Here is a 17251-nt window from a genome sequence, read left to right on the forward strand (position 1 = left end):
GAGTCCAGTTTTCCCGAAGCTGTCAGGTTGTAGATATCAAGAAGAGGTAGAGAGAGACAACTGGGGATCCTTTGCTGCAAACATCCTAGCTATGTGACTCCTTCCAGCCCAAGCACCAGACTTTCAAGTGTGTCAGACTTCATATGACTCTGGCCCCATGCCTTGAGCCATCTTATCTGATAGGAAATAAAGTCAACACTCGGGCAGCCTTTCCCAGCACTAAAAACAGCAGAAGCAAACTGTTCCTGCTAAACCCTGCATAAATTTCAGTTTTCTGAGCAAAATAAAGACGGTTGTTTTGAGATTCTAAATTTTGAGGTTTGTAATACAGCAATTAATAGCCAGAATTGGGTCTAATATAATTTGCTTTATGATTAATAATGGCCTAATAAAACTAGTGCTTTACTGACTATGCAAATGCTTTTGTCTGTGTGGATTAGAACAATTATTATGAATAACATTGTGAAGAATGAGTATTCCAGAACACTTCATTGTGCTTATGAGGAACCTGCATGTAGACCAAGAGGCAGTTGTTCAAATAGAACAAGGGGATACTGAATGGTTTAAAATCAGGAAAAATGTGTGTCAGGATTGTATGCAACATTGTATATTCAATCTGTATGCCAAGTAAATAATCCGAGAAACTGGATTCTGTGACAAAGAACATGGCATCAAGATTGGAAGAAGACTCATTAACAGCATGTGGTATGTAGATGATACAACCTTGCTTGCTGAAAGCAACGTGGACTTAAAATACTGCTGAAGATCAAAGACTACAGCCTTCAGTATAGATAGCACCTCAATGTAAAGAAAACAAAAATCCTCACCACACTACCAGCAAATAACATTATGATAAATGGAGAAAAGATTGAAGTTGTTAAAGACTTTGTTTTGCTTGGATCCACAATCAACACTCACAGAAGCAGCAGTCAAGAAATCAAATGAGGTATTTATTACATTAAACAAATATGCTGCACAAGACTGCTTTTAAAGTGCTCAAGAACAAAGATAACAGTTTGATGACTAAGGTGCACCTGATCGAAGAGCTGGTATTTCCAACAGCCTCATATGATGTGAAAGTTGGACAATGAATAAGGAACATTGCAGCAGAATTGATGCATTTGTGTTATGGTGCTGGAGAATAAGATTGAACGGATCAGACGAACAAACAAATCTTTCCTGGAAGAAGTACAACCAGAAAGCCAGGATAGCAAGACTTTGTCTCTTATACTTTGGACATATTATCACGAGGGATCAGTCCCTGGAGAAGGACATCATGCTTGGTAAAGTAGAGGGTGAACAAAAAAGAGGACTATTCTCTCCCTTCCCCCATCCTCCCCCCACCCCCCCAAGATAGATTGGCACCGGGGCAGCTGCAGTGAACTCAAGCATAACAACATTTCTGAGGCTGGCACAGGACTGGGCAGTGTTTCATTCTGCTGTGCACCTAACAATAACAGCAATAAAACTAAGAAAATGCCAATGGAAACCCTGTATATCACAACGGAATATTACCCGATATAGTATCGGACCACCAGTCATGTCAATTTGTCATACTGTGGTGGCTTGTGTGTTGCTGTGATCCTAGCTATGCCATTGATATTTTAAATACCAGCAGGGTGTTCTACCAACTTCTTCAGTCTGAAATTAAGCAAATATGCAATCAAGATGCATTGACAATTACTGGAAATTGGAATGAGGAAGTTGGAAACAAGAGGAAGGCTCAGTAGTTGTAAAACATAACCTTGATGACACAAAGGATACTGGAGATCGCATTATAAAATTTTGCAAGATAAATGACTTCTTCATTGCAAATACATTTTTCAACAATCTATACACATGGATCTCACCAGTGGAAATTAAATTGATTATATCTATGGAAAAGGACAATGGAGAAGTTCGATATCATCAGCCAAAATAAGGCCAGGGTCAGACTGTGGAACAGATCATCAACTGCTCATATGCATGTTCAGGTTGAGCTGAAGACAATGAAAACAAGTCCAAAAGAGCCAAAATATGACCTTGAATATATCCCACCAGAATATAGAGACCATGTCAAGAACACATTTGATGAATTAGGCACAATGACTGAAGACCAGAAGATTGTGGGATGACATCAAGAACATAATATATGAAGAAAGCATTTAAAAAAAAAAAAAACAAAAACAAAATGAATGCCAGGAGATTCTACAGCTTGCTCTTGAGCACAGAGCAGCTAAATTGATTAAAGAAATAATGAAGTAAAATAGCTGAACAGAAAATTTCAAAGGGCAAGTAGAGAAGACAAAGTCAAGCATTATAATGAAATGTGCAAAGAACTGAAGTTAGAAAACCAATTGGAAAGAACATGATCAGCATTTCTCAAGCTGTAACAACTAAAGAGAAAATTCAAGTCTCTGGGTGCAATACTGAAGTATTTTATGGGCAAAACATTGAATGATACAGGAAACATCAAAAGAAGATGGACGTTTTTACAATAGTGATCTCATAAAATATTTGTGATTGACGAATTTCACTCAGCATAATGTCCTCCAGGTTCATCCATGTTACAATGGGTTTTGTGGATTCATCATGATTCTGCAATGTTGCATAGTATTCCATTGTGTGTATGTACCAAAGTCTGTTTATCCATGCTTCCATTGATGGGCAGTTAGGCTGTCTCCAACTTTTTGTTACTGTGAATAGAGCTGTGATGAACATGGGCGTGCATATATCGATTCATACCACAGTTCTTATTTCTTGAGGATATATACACCAAGTAGAGGGATTCCTGGATCATATGGTATTTCTATTTCCCACTTTTTGAGGAAGCACCATAACACTTTCCACAGTGGTTGTACTGTTTTACAGCCCCACCAGCAGTGTATGAGGTTCCCAGTCTCTCTACATCTTCGCCAACATTTCTTATATTGTTTTTTTAGTGAGATGACATTTCATTGTTGTTTTGATTTGCATCTCGTCAATAGCTAATGAAGGTTGCTATGAGTTGGAACTGACTCAACAGCACTTCACAACAAATAGCTAACAATCACAAGCACTTCTTCATATATTTGTTGGCAACCTGGATGTCTTCTTTGGTGAAGTGTCTGTTCATGTCTTCTGTCCATTTTTAAATTGGATTATTTGCCTTTTCCTTGGAGAAGTTTTGAAAATTTCTGTAAATTTTAGAGATTAATCTCTTGTCTGATATGTCACTGCAAAAAAAATTTTTCCCAGTCTTTGGGTCCTCTTTTTCACTCTTTTCATGAAATATTCTGATGCATGTACGTGTCTAATTTTTTAGGAGTTCCCAGTCATCTATTTTGTCTTCTGCTGATTGTGTTTTCAGTTATGTTTGATAATGCATTTATGCCACGTATCAGAGCACCCACGTTTGTCCCTATTTTTTCGCTGGTGGTCTTTATAATTCATGTAGGTCTTTAATCCATGCTGAGTTCACCTTTGTATATAATTTCAGGTGTGGGTCTTATTTCATTATTCTTCAAATGAATTTCCAGTTTTGCCATCACCGTTGTTGAAGAGACTGAACTAATTTTCATGGCTCAATGTTCAGCCATGTGGCATATAGGGGAGACAACAACACTAGCAAGATATGCTCACCATGGAATGGTCAACCTTTCAAGATCAAAAGGACAACATTTACATAAGAACAAAATTCAACAGGGTTGAGAAGGAGGCAGGAGTAGAAATAAGGATCACAGAGAGGAAGAGGAAGTAAGATAACTGTTGTTACATGGAGAAGATTGGGATCATTGAGATGAAATGAAATGTACAATTTGATTATTACAAAACTGATGATCTGCTCTGTGACTTTTGCTCTGCTCACAATAAAAAGTTGTGTTTTGTTTTTTATAAAAAGAAGATGGAAAGGATAGAGTCACTGGACCAAAATGATTGGTTGATGCTCAAATATTTCAAAGGGTTATTTATGATCAAGAACTGATGGTACTTAAGGAAGAAGTCCAAACTGCACTGAAGGCCCTGGCAAAAAACCAAGTCTTCAAAAATTGACAGAATACTAACTGAAATCTTTCAATAAACTGATGCAGCACTGGAGGTGATCACTTTTCTATGCAAGACATTTATAAGACAGCTACCTCGCCAGCCAATTGGAAGAGATTCATATTTGTGCCCATTCCAAAAATAGCTGACCCAACGGAATGCCAAAATCATCAAGCGATATCATTAATACCATATACAAGTAAAATTTTGCGGAAGAGAATTCAAAAATGATTGCAGCATTACATTGGCAGGGGGCTGCCAGAAATGCAAGTCAGATTCAGAGAACAATGTGAAATGGGATATTATTGCTGACATTGGATGGATCCTGACTAAAAGCAGAGAATACCAGGAAGATGTTTACTTGTGCTTTATTGAATATGAGAAGGAATTTGATTGTGCAGACCATAACAAACTTTAGATAATGTTGTTAAGAGAGGATATTCTAGGGCACTTAATTGTGATCGTGAGGAACCTGGACATACACCAAGAGGCAGTTGTTAGAACAGAACAAGAGGATAATGAATGGCTTAAAATCAGGAAAGGTGTGCACCAAGATTGTATACGTTCACCATGCTTATTCAATCTGAATTATATGAAGAACTCAGCATCAGAATTGGAGGAGGATTCATTAACAACCATTAAAATGGAGGTGACACAAACTTGCTTGCTGAAAGTGAAGAGAACTTACTGATGAAGATCAAAGACTACAGCTTTCAGTATGGATTGCACCTCAATGTACAGAAAACAAATATCCTCTCAATTGAACCAGTAAATAACATCATGAGAAACGGAGAAAAGACTGAAGTTGTCAAAGACTTCATTTTGCTTGGATCTACATTCAACACTCATGGAAACAGTACTCAAGAAATCAAATGATGTATTGCATTGCTCAAATCTGCTGCAAAAGACCTTTTTGACATGTTTAAGAGCAAATATATCAGCTCGACTAAGGTGCAACTGACCTAAGCCTTGGTATTTTCAATAGCCTCCAATGGAAGTTGGACAAGTTGAATAAGGAAAACCGAAGAAGAATCAATGCATTTGAATTAAAGTGTTGATGAAGAATACTGAAAAACCATGGACTGCTAGAATAAAAAAACAAATCAGCTTGGAGGAAGCACAGCCAGACGCTGTTTAGAAGTAACAGATTCTGTCTCTTGTTCTTTAGACATGTCAGAGGAATAAGTTTCTGGAGAAGAGCATAATGCTTGGTAAAGAGGAGGTTAATGAAAAAATTGGAAGATCCCCAACAAGATGGATTGTGGCAGTAACAATGGGTTCAAATGTAACAACTATCAAGGTGGCAGCATTTCGTTTTAACAGTGGGCAGCATTTTGTTTTATTGTGCATTGGGTCACTATGAGTCATAACTGACTCGATGGCACCTAACAACAACAACAACAACAACAACAACAACATGTTGTTGTTGAGTGCCCTCAAGTCAGTTCTGATTCATAGTGACCCTGTATAGGGTTTCTGAGGAGTGGCTGGTGAATTTAAACTGCCGACCCTGAGGTACAAACTGACCTTGTGGTTGTCGTTAAGTGCCATCGAGTCAGTTTTGACCCATAGCCACCCAGTACAGGGTTTCCAAGGAGTGGCTGATGAGCTTGAACTGCTGACCTTGTGGTTCAAACTGACCTTACGGTCCTGTGCATTAGCCTGCAGTGCTACACCAGGACTCCCCCAGGTATCTAGAGAGAATTTATATCATGGAAAATCTCATGATCAATTTGCATCTGTATATTTTAAAGCCAACATTGTTCTTACATGTCGTCACGTTGGTCCCAACTCATAGTGACCCTGTATAGGGTTTGTAAGGCTTTAAATCTTCATGGGAGCAGAAAGCCTTATCTTCTTCCTTGGAGTGGCTGGCAGGGTCAAACGGCGGACCTTGTGGTTAACAGTCCAATGCTTATCTTATGGGAGCCACCACTAGTTAGTTTTTCAAAAGTAAGGCAGCAAATTCCATCTCACAGGTGATTATTTCGAGTGAATTCACTTGGACTTGCTGGAAGTTTTCTGTCCCACCCTAGAAAGCCTGGTTGTGCCCTGTACTACACCCAGCATTCGAGAGACTCCAATGGACAGCCACTGTTGTCCATCATCATTTTGCTGGTATGCGTCTCCCTCAACTATGGTGGGTGTTGTTTGGGATGTTTTTCATAGCTGCCACAGCTGGGAATTCAAGATGCTATACTTAGGCAGAAGTCCATGAAGGAATTAATTGATATGAGCCAGAAGTTGATTGCCATTTAAGTACTCAGCCTCCACCATTGCCAAGTTTCCCTCTTTACAGAAAGAACTGAGCATGCCTGCAAACTGGCTCATTCAGGATGTGAGTACAAGATGGAATTCAACCTTTAATATGCTGCAACACCTGCTTGGAAATAAAGGGACTCTGTGTTTTTCTCCCCAAGGAGTTGACAGCTGACTTCACTGCAGAAGAATCTGGCGGGGATGGTTGTGGCTACTCCTAACCCTTCGGAGGCTCTCACCCAGGAGTGCAGTGCCAACCAGATCTGAGTTTTGTGCTTCTTCCAGAAGTCCATGCTGGGCTATTTTACCCTAAGTCATTTCTCTCCCCTAAACTCTATGGGTTTCTAGTACCTTTGGTGGGAGGTCCCACCACACAAGGAAGATGCTAAGAATTCTGCTAATGCAAAATGGAGGAGCATTTGCAGGTGTTCTGAAATGAAATCTGGAGTTTTAAACTGCCTTTCTCAAGGGGTCTGCAATGTTGTGCCCAAACAGGCATGAAGTTGAAGTTGCCATGCTCCATAGAGTGGAACTGCAGGGTTGTGTGGAGACCTTGTCCAAGCTCGGGAATAGACTCACTCCTTCATCAAAAAACACAGCCCGTACTGCAGGAGCCCTTAAGCCATGTCTGGAGGTTTGATCTTCCATTACAACGGCAACACTGCTTACGTTCATCACCTTTCAAAGTACAGTGTCAACATCATTCCCCACCACACCAGGACTTCCAAAGCATATTAATCTGGACTACATCAGCTTTGGAGTCCTGGTGTGGTGCTGTGGGTTAATGCTCTGGGCTGTAAGGTTGGTTTGAACTGCAAGGTTGGTGGTTCAAATTCACCAGCAGCTCCTCAGAAACCCTATACAGGATCGCTATGAGTTGGAACTGACTCAATGGCACTTAACAACAACAACAACATTAACAATACAGAATACAGATTTCTCTCTTGCATCAGGGAATATTAGAATTCTATTATTTGTCATCATTGATCATCTAAAAAATAAAGGTTGAATTGACTAAAACTTGTGTTATAGATCTATTACAATGACTGAAACTCAAACCCAAACAAATACAAAACAGACTAGCAGCTGAGGCTGGTTATGAATGTACAGCCGACATCCTCCCAGGATTTTCTTCCTGAGTTTGGTGTTGTAGGATCAGGAATTCATGAGCCATTCCAGTTAACCTGTTGAGTACTTCTGCTCCACCTCCTGGTTGGTTGTGTTGTTCCTGGGATATTAAAAGCTTGCAGTTAAGGCGCAACAGTTGGTGTCTCTTTGCCTGAAGCCACAGAAGAGGGGAGTCAGGAATAGGAGGAGAAACTGGAATATGTGACTAATTGTCTCCATGAACAACTGCCTTCTTTGCTATGAGACGAGAAGAACTGGAGGGTGTTTGGTTATCCTTACTGAACATTTTGATCAAAGATTCTATGGAATAATCTATATCAAATGAAGGAAAATGTAGAACACAATTTCAAATTCTCACAAAGTCCAGACTTTCTGGAGCCATGGAGGCTGGATGGATCCCCAGAACTACTGCCCTGAGAGAATCTTTAAAATTTAAACTGAAAATATCATCCAAGAGCCTCTTAAAACCAAATAACAGTTTAAAATAACTAGAAAAAAGAGTATTAAGCTCATATGAGATCAAATTGATAACAGTGGCTCAAAAGATAAATAAGAAATTTAGGGGTCAGTGACTTTATGTTAATGAGTGATAAACAACTCAGGAAAGGAATGATTGTCCAACTGGAAAAAAACTATCATCACTGAATTATACATTAGAAACTGTTGAATTAGTGTATGTTTTGATGTGTGTTCTCAAGAGCAACACCAAAAAATAAAATATATGTTTAAAGAAAAATCTGTCTGAAATCATTTAGAACCCAGACATTTAGTCCAGTTAGGAGTGGTAGTGGTTATGTGCCGTGGAGTCGGTTCCAACTCATAGTGCCCCTATAAAGGGTTTCTGAGGTAGTAAATCTTTATAGGAGCAGAAAACCTCATCTTTCTTCCATGGAACAGCTGGTAGTTTAGAACTGCTGACCTTGAGGTTAGCAGCCCAACTCATAACCACTACGCTACCAGAGCTCCTTAGTTATGAGTATGCTTATATAACACATCTCTTTGGTGGATTACTGTTCAGCCTTAAGCAATATAAACATGAAGCCCTTAGAGCAACTTTAAACTGCCTATGATACTAATTAAAAACCCAAATCAAACTTTTAAATACGGCTATAGATGAAAACACTTTTAAAAGGCTGGAATGGGAATAATTAATACTTGATGTCAGAGGTCAGAAAGTGGCAAATCCCTAGTCAGACCTGGCCTGAACATAGATTTCTATGGTACCCATAATGAGACCCATAGTGTTTGAATTTAAAAATGACATTGTTTGATATAATAGATTGAATTCTGTTCACCCAATATAAATTCTGTGAATCCTAAATTTGTGCTGTGGTTACAATCCCATTGGGAATTGGTTGTCTTTGTTATGTTAATGAGACAGGATTAGTGAAGGATGTGTTTTGAGTCAATCTCTTACAAATTTATAAAAGGGACAGATTTCAGGAACCAGAGATGGGAAAGAGAGATACTAAGCCGCATAGAAATCTCCAAGGAACCAGAAATTGAAGAGACCAGGACTCTCCCACACAGAGAGCAGGCCTTCCCCTCAGGGCTGGCACCTTGAAGTAGATTTGTTAATCTTCTGGAATGGCTACAAGCATACTGACAGAGAACTTCCAGAGGTTTAAGCCGGAGTCAGAAGAGGCCATGGAACGAGGGATATCATTGCTGATGTCCAATGGATCTTGGCTGAAAGCAGAGAATACCAGAAAGATGTTTATCTGTGCTTTATTGACTATGAAAAGGCTTTCGAATGTTTGGATCATGACAAGCTATGGACAACATTGCAAAGTATCAGAATTCCAGAACACTGAATTGTGCTCATGAGGAATCGGTACATGGACCAAAAGACAGTTGTTCGACCAGAACCTGGGAACACTGAATGGTTTAAAATTAAGAAAAGTGTGCAACAGGGTTATATTCTTTCACCATACTTATTCAAACTGTATGCTGAGCAAATAATCTGAGAAGCTGGGTTCTATGAAGAAAAACGTGGCATCAGAATTGGAGGAAGATTCATTAACAATCTGCAAAGTGCAGATGATACAACCTTGCTTGCTGAAAGTGAAGAGGACTTAAAACATTAACTGATGAAGATCAAAGAGCACAGCCTTCTGTATGGATTGCATCTCAATGCAAAGAAAACAAAAATCCTCACCACTGGACCAATAAACAACATTCTTATCAATGGAGAAAAGATTTGAAGTTGTCAAGGAACTCATGGAAGCAGCAGCCAAGATATCAAACGACGTATTGAATTAGGCAAATCAGCTGCACAAGACCTTTTTAAAATGTTGAAGAGCAAAGATATCAGCTTGAGGACTAAGGTGTGCCTGACCGAAGCCATGGTATTTTCAATAACCTCATATGCATGTGAAAGCTGGACAGTGAATAAGGAAGACCATAGAAGAATTGATGCTTTTGAGTTATGGTGTTGGAGGAGAATATTGAAAGTGCCATGGGCTGCCAAAAGAAAAAAGAGATCTGTGTTGGAAAAAGTTCAGCCAGAGTGCTCCTTGTAGGCCGGGATGGCCAAACTTCGTTTCCCCATACTTCAGACATGTTGTCAGGAGGGACCAGTCACTGGAGAAGGATATCATGTTTGGTTGGGTGCAGGGTCAGAGAAAAAGAGGAAGACTCCCAGCGAGATGAATTGGCAAAGTAGCAGCATCAATAGGCTCAAGCGTGGCAACAACAGTGAGGCTGGCCCAGGATCGGGCAATGTTTGGTTATGCTGTGCATAAGGTCGCTATGAGTTGGTACCGACTTGATGGCACCTAACAACAACAACAATCTTCTGGTGTGGCACTGTGGGTTATCATGCTGGACTGCAATGTCAGTTTGAACCATAAGATCAGAGTTTCAAGCTCCCCAACTGCTCCTCAGAAACCCTATACAGAGTTGCTATGGGTCCGAGCCGACTTCATGGCATCTAACAACAACAAAGTGTAAGAAAATACTCTTGTTTGTTAAAGCCATCTACTTGTGGTATTTCTGTTACCACAGCACAAGAGAACTAAGACAGGTGCCAACATTTAGAAACTGGGAAATGGCACGTAACAAGGCAACTTCTCTGGAGACACTGGGAAGGCTGGCAGCCCTAGGGAGCTGGTCCTCCCTCTAGGCAAAGGCAGCGCAGGGGAGTGTGCCCTTGACTTTCCATACATCAGGGTCCTCACTGGGCCTAATTTTTCCCTCACTGGTTTTAAAATCCTGATCTAGGTGTAAAGGTTGTGGGGTTCTGGTTCATTTTCCTCTTTCCCAAATCTGCTGTTTGTTATTATATTACTTTAAACATAAGCATTAAATGTCTAGCTGTAAACGATGATATTGAAGGAAGAGTCTAAAGTCCGTATTTATTTACTCTTTGGATGGTACTTTCAAATTCTTGGGTCCTAAGATCTGGTAGCGTAGTGGTTACGAATCGGGCTGCAAACCTCAAGGTTGGCAGTTCGAAACTACCAGCTGTTCCACAGGAGAAAGATGAGGAGTTCTGCTCCCGTAAAAATTTGCAGCCTCAGAAACCCTGTGCAGGGTCACTATGAGTCGGAACCAACTCCGCGGTACTTAACAACAAGATCATGAATGTGTCCCAGTCATCCTCAAACTTGGGTCCATGATAGTTCCCTGGCCCAGGTATCCGGTGAGCTGTAGCTGGAGATGAGTTAAATCAGAATCTTGGGAGGTGAGAAGGGAGAGACTTTAAAATGGCGGTTTTTAAAGTTTCCCAGGTGATTCCAACAATACAAATGACTCCGACCCTTGAAATATCATATACAATTTCATATTAGAGTATATCAACTTTTAGCACCGCTGAGATCTGGGCTGAATATTTCTTCGTTCTGGGAAGCTGTCCCATGCACTGTACGATGTTGAGTGACATCCATATTCCCTAAGCATAGATGTAACAGCACCTCCCCAGGGAAGAACCACCCATTGCATTAGATTCTGAAGTTATGGTCAATAATATGGGCCAGTCTCTCTTGAGGAACTTGTCTATTCCTTCTTTTCTTTTCCTTCCAGGAAGGCCAAAATCAATGAAGAAATGTGCCCAAACACAAGACTGTGGTATAAACAAGGCAACCACCTCAGTGTATGTCCTCCCTTTTCCTCTATGTGACTACAGTCCTCAGAACCGGCTTGTTAATCTTTAAACTGCCTTGTATTCTTAGTGAGTGTGGTGGGATATAAACCTAAACCAGGTAATAAGCAAAGGAGGGAAGGGCTGTTCTATAATGTTTACCATTTACGACCCAAAGAACAATAGGTTGTAAGGCGGAACCCACTACTGTGGATTCTATTCTAATTCACAGAGACCCATGGGACAGAGTAGAACTGTCCCAGCGGGTTTCCAAAGCTGTAATCTGCAAAGAGGCAGACTGCCACATCTTCCTCTTGCTGAGGGCTCGTGGGTTAGAACTACCTGTCTTCCAGCAGTCAAGCACTTTAACCACTGTGCCACTAGGGCTCCTATGTAAAGAGGAAGAACCTGCTAAACATGAACTATCTCAAAGGCATTAGGGTGGGAGTGGGGTCAACCAAACATATAAAGCGGAGAATGGTCATCTCTTTGGCATTCCCACTTTGGGTAGAGGCTCATTTGTACCTGTGGTGAAGGAGCCCAGGGTCAGCCTTGCTAGTCATCTCTCAGAATGGTACACACAAACCTCCGTTGCTTCCCAAGTCTAACTCCTGGTGTTTACTAAGGGTCTGGGAAGTCTCTAGAAACAACACTGTGGGCCAACACCATCACCCGTGATCTGTGAATTCAGAGCTGTTTATTTTTAGTAAAATATAACCCAATCATTAATAACCAGAAGTTTGGAAGCTTTTAAAAAATCATTAAGTGTGGCTATTTCATTTTAAAGGCAAAATCCTGAATAGACCAGAGATCTTTTTTTTTTTTAAATATAGCTGAGTATTTTAATTATGAATGTACTTGCATATTCTCAGCATACTTCATTATTTATGTAGCTGGTGAAAAAGCTTTTTAATTAAATAGCATGCTGGCAATCTATTGTGAAATGTATAGATGTAGGTTTTACTAGTATTAAAAAACTAAACACACACATACATACACAGAACAGTCTAGCCAGCACACATACTTTAATCATTATGAAGTATTTGTTCCTCATTGATCTTAAAATCGGACCATTTTTTTCTTTTATTAGTAAAAAAGTAAATAGAATGGTTTGTTAGGAGTATGCTTCAACTTGCCAGCACGTAGACGTACTTCAACTGACTTGGAAATTGGGGTGCTGAAGTGCTTCCCAAAGTGTGGTCCGCACACCAGCAGGATCTGCATCTTCTAGGTACTTCTTAAAAATGTATATTCTGGGCCACACCCCAGGCCTACCAGAAATTGGATCCAGCAGCCTGAATCAAGCTTCCTCTTCCCCCTTACTCCCCCAGTGGTTCTGATTCAGGCTACGTTAGAACCCTGGGTGAGGGTTATGACTTGGTTCTGCTAATTTAGAGTTCATGGATGGGTTCCTGGTGACAGGTGGTCACAATAAAGTCAACCTGTGCATGCTTTTGTTTTCATCAAAAAAGTGCTGTGAGGATTCATGTTTAAGGTCAAAGGCCTGCCTGAGGTCCTTCAAGTTTAAAAGGAGCTCAAAGACTCAAAGTGTTAAATATTTAAGCATGATCTGGGTGAATGTTGTCCATTAAGATCAGGTCTTTATTTACTAGTTTAATTAAACACATATACTCGGGTTCAATTTATACATTGTTCCTCTGTTGTCTTTGAAACAACAGCAGTAAGAGCAAAAGAAAAAACAAATAAAACAAAAGCCATCTACTTAGTCCCCATTTTATGGCAGGCTGTGAGGAAACATCTTCAGCCTGTGAGCAGCGTGATGACCAGTAGCCGCTACCTCCTGGGGCGGGCTGAGCTGAGGCCAGGAGGTGAAGTGAATAGGACAAGACCACATTGGGAGTGAGAGCCAGAATTAGAAGGCACAACCATCTGACTCTCTTCTCTGTGCTTTGTCTTCTGAATGAACAATGCTGCTTCTTAAGTACACATAAGCCAAACTGCCTCTCAAATTGCAGTGATCTACTTTGAGTTCAGATTTGCACAGCATGACATGAATTGGGCTGCAAATTATGCAGAAAACCGCCATCACATCCATCTGTGATGTCAGAACGCTCAAGTACAATGTGACCTGTTAGTATCTACAAAGAAGGAGTGGACTGGGTCTGCTCCCTTCCCTATGCAGCATGATGGATATCATCCCAGCTGCATTTGGCCTAGTGTGAAAAGGTTAAATATGATTGAGGTTATGCCTGTGATATGCTCATGAGCAGATTTCACATCCAAGGGTGCAGGCAATTAGATTTTTTTTTTTTTTTTAATGGTAGAGTAACCAGAAAAAGAAAACACACAAATACACTCATACCTAATGGTAAACTGAATTTATTTCCTCTTGGAAAACAGTTCCAGTAATCTCCAGGTTCAGACCGCAGAGTAAACATTAATAACAGTAACATACAGGTTAGTTCAACTGATTCAAGAATTTGGCTGTGTGAAGTCATTAAGGAAAACCTTGAACACTCAAAGCTTCAAATGTATCCAGGAAAAAAAAAAAAATGTCTTTGACAGTCTACATAACAACTATTGCATATTCATGGTGATGCTACCTGTCACACCGCAAGGCTTACAAATATATATACGGGCCTTATCCAGCTGTGGGTGTCTGCTCTGTGAGAACATCTCTTCGTGGTTTGCAAGAATCTTCAGCAATAAAAAATAGTCTTGGATGCTACTGATGATATACCAAAAGAGAAGTTCTAGGCTTAAGTGTAAATAAAAGGAAGTCTAAACATAGCTGCATGTGTAACATCATTGTTTTTAATCTGTCTTCCTTGAAAATACTTTCTCTTAAGCCGTCTTTGCTCACCACTCCCCCCCCTTTTTTTTTTAAATCTTGCCTGAATAGGGCCCAAGTCCACTGTCTTTATAAGACCATTTTAGTATCAGACGACATAATACATGTGCAACACTTTATATACAAAGGAGTCTATCCGGTGCTCAAAAGTTCAAACACATGAACATCCAACAGTTTTGATAATACAAGTTTTATGGTACAATACAATGTTTCTGAGTAATATACATTAACAATGGAAGTTTCGTGCAAAGAGTAAAACATGTTCCCTTTTTGTGCCACAAAAGTAATTCTCCTTGAGAGATGGTCCTTGCACTAGCTGCTGTGCTGGGTCATCGTATGATTCTGTAAAAAAGAAAGAGGAAAAAGAAACCTTCAGTGATTTGAGTTTCACCAGACCAAGTGTGAATAGATCCGGATTGATTTACAACTCCATGAAAAGCAGGCTTCTGCATACTGATGAGGAGATGCTCCTGGTACCTTTACTCTGCATCAGGGGGGTTCAGCCTAAGCGTTCCCCAGAACCAATAGGGGGTGGGTGGGACTGAGCTGCCACCTAGGAGGACTAAAGTAATATAGTCCTGGACACAGAGGCTCAAGACCTGGGCCTGTGGACAGCATGGAGGAAGATCACAGGCCGTGGGGCATTAAGCCTGGCAATGAGTGATTCCCCACCCCTCCTCCACATTCTCCCTGGGCCATGTCTCCCACCTCTCGCAGTGTATGCAATCCACAGCCCCCAACCATCTCTTGTGATCAAAATCTTGTGGCCTAGGTAAAAACTCCATCTCTTCCATGCTTGTCCCATTGCAAACCCCGTTCTCCCTTCTCCAATTACCTCCTGCACATTACCTACTTACATCACATGCATCTTGTCTTATGGTTATGTTTGTGCATGTCTCTCTCCCTTATGTCAGTAACTGTGATGTCCATTCAATACTCCATTCCTTCCCAAGCAGCTGCTGAACATGTGTGTCACCACCTGGCACCCCATAGTATTGTGGTGCTTGGTAAGAGAACTTGGCCACTCAACTGCAGACTGACTAGGCACCTAAGGGAATTATCCCCACCTTGCAGGTGCTCACAGTTTAAAGAAGTCATGTGGTGCTCAGTAGTGATGCAGTATGGCAAGGGCTCTATTAGAAATGAATATGGACTCTCATGGCTACCCCTACCACTGGTCATGAGAAAGGTTTTACCCTGGAGGAGGCATGTTGACATTTGAGTTGGGCATGTGGGAGGTCATTTGCGATGCAGGAGAACTGTTGCAGATTGAACTGTGCTCTTCACTCCTACCTCCCCCCTCAAAGTGTGTCAACTTGGCTAAGCCATGATTCTCAGTATTATGTAATTCTCCTCCATTGTGTGATCTGATGTAGTTATGTGTTGAAAATCCTAACCTCTATGATGTTAAGGAGGAGCTCTGGTAGCATAGTGGTTATGAATCGGGCTGCGAACCACAAGGTCAAGCAGTTCGAAAGTACCAGCTGTTCCACAGGAGAAAGATGAGGCTTTCTGCTCCCGTAAATTAGATTTACAGCCTCGAAAACCCTGTACAGGGTTGCTATGAGTCAGAACCGACTCCACGGCACGTAACAACAACAACATGATGTTACGGAGGCAGGATACAATCTACAGGTTTAGGTTGTATCAGGAGCCAATCTCTACACGCAAGTAGAGATCAGAGAGACTCAGTACCACTAAGAAAGAAGAGTTGGGATTGGAGAAATTCCTTTAGAATCAGGATCCCTGTATTGTGAATCTCCTGGACCCAGGCAAAGACTGATGCAAGTCAATGGGTGCTAAGTCCACAGCTGTTGAAAGAGACAAGGCTCTGTCCTGCTCAGGAGCTGAGAGAGAAAGCCTTCCTCAAGAGTTGGTGCCCTGAAGTCGGAATGCTAGCTGAATTTTGTAAAAGAATAACTTTGTTTGTGAATGCCATTCACTTGTGGTATTTCTCTTATAGCGGGGGTGGTTATATGCTGTGGAGTTGGTTCCGATTCGTAACGACACTGCATAGGGTTTCCAAGGCTGTAAATCTTTAGGAAAGCCAAAAGCCTCGTGACTAAGACAAGGATCCTCCAGTCCTAGATACACGTTGGTAAAGGCACAGAAGGACGAGTACTGCAAGGTATGTTCATGGACCTGCAGCTGTTCAGATTACATGGAATCTTCTAGAGTGTCTTAAATCAAAAGTGCTAAGACAAATGAAGCTGAAGTATAATCAAAGGCCAGACTGTGAAGAGCCTACATGCCTTGCTAAGGACTCAGGCTTTGTCTTGCAGGCAAAGAGGAGCCAGGAGAACTTCTAAAGCCAAGGGCTTTGTCTTAAGAGATCCTTGTGAATGTCTCACCCTAGCAGAATGCCTGCTTTGAGATAGGTGTTCAGGACAGCAGAAGGCCTAGCTACTGAGGTCTGCCCCCTTAGGACTGAGTGCTATGGAGGGACTTGGGGCAACGTTCCCTATGTGCAATTTAGCTCATTCCTGGAGAAAAGAAGAATGATGAGGAATATTAGTTCACTCTCCACTACTGAGAGCATTCCGATTCTTTATTAATTTACTGAATGATAAGCTGGGCTTTTCTATTCTTAGTAGTACTAGCCTCAAAGTATTACGAAAGCAAACTATTTCTATGCCAACTCTTGTTTTCTTTACATGGATTTTATTGTTGTTGTTGTTGTTAAGTGCCGTCGAGTCGGTTCCGACCCATAGCGACCCTGTACAGGGTTTCCGAGGGTGTAAATCCTTACGGGAGTAGAAAGCCTCATCTTTCTCCCGCGGAGCAGCTGGTAGTTTCGAACCGCTGACCTTAAGGTTTGCAGCCCGATTCGTAACCACTACGCTACCAGAGCTTTGTTTTTCAATAATATATAGCCAGAAGGAATCATCAGAATCCAAATGAGACCAAAAAGTTCTTATTTCCTTAAAAATCATGCAATTATGATCAAAGAGATTACAAACAATGCAAAA

The 17251-nt window shown here is 41.0% G+C and overlaps 1 protein-coding gene across 2 annotated transcripts in view; it reads right to left on the reverse strand.

Moving 5' to 3' along the window:
• Positions 1-13792: 13792 nt before the first annotated feature.
• Positions 13793-17251, reverse strand: part of ZNF521 (zinc finger protein 521) — a 381618-nt gene continuing 378159 nt past the window's right edge. For both annotated transcript variants that reach the window (XM_006835027.1, XM_006835028.1), the window contains exon 8: positions 13793-14624. In XM_006835027.1, coding sequence (XP_006835090.1) covers positions 14595-14624 — 30 coding nt within the window. In that variant the 3' untranslated portion in view covers positions 13793-14594. The remainder of the gene's footprint in view (positions 14625-17251) is intronic.

The sequence above is a fragment of the Chrysochloris asiatica genome, unplaced genomic scaffold (assembly GCF_000296735.1).
Source record: "Chrysochloris asiatica unplaced genomic scaffold, ChrAsi1.0 scaffold00015, whole genome shotgun sequence".
Classification (NCBI taxonomy): domain Eukaryota; kingdom Metazoa; phylum Chordata; class Mammalia; order Afrosoricida; family Chrysochloridae; genus Chrysochloris; species Chrysochloris asiatica.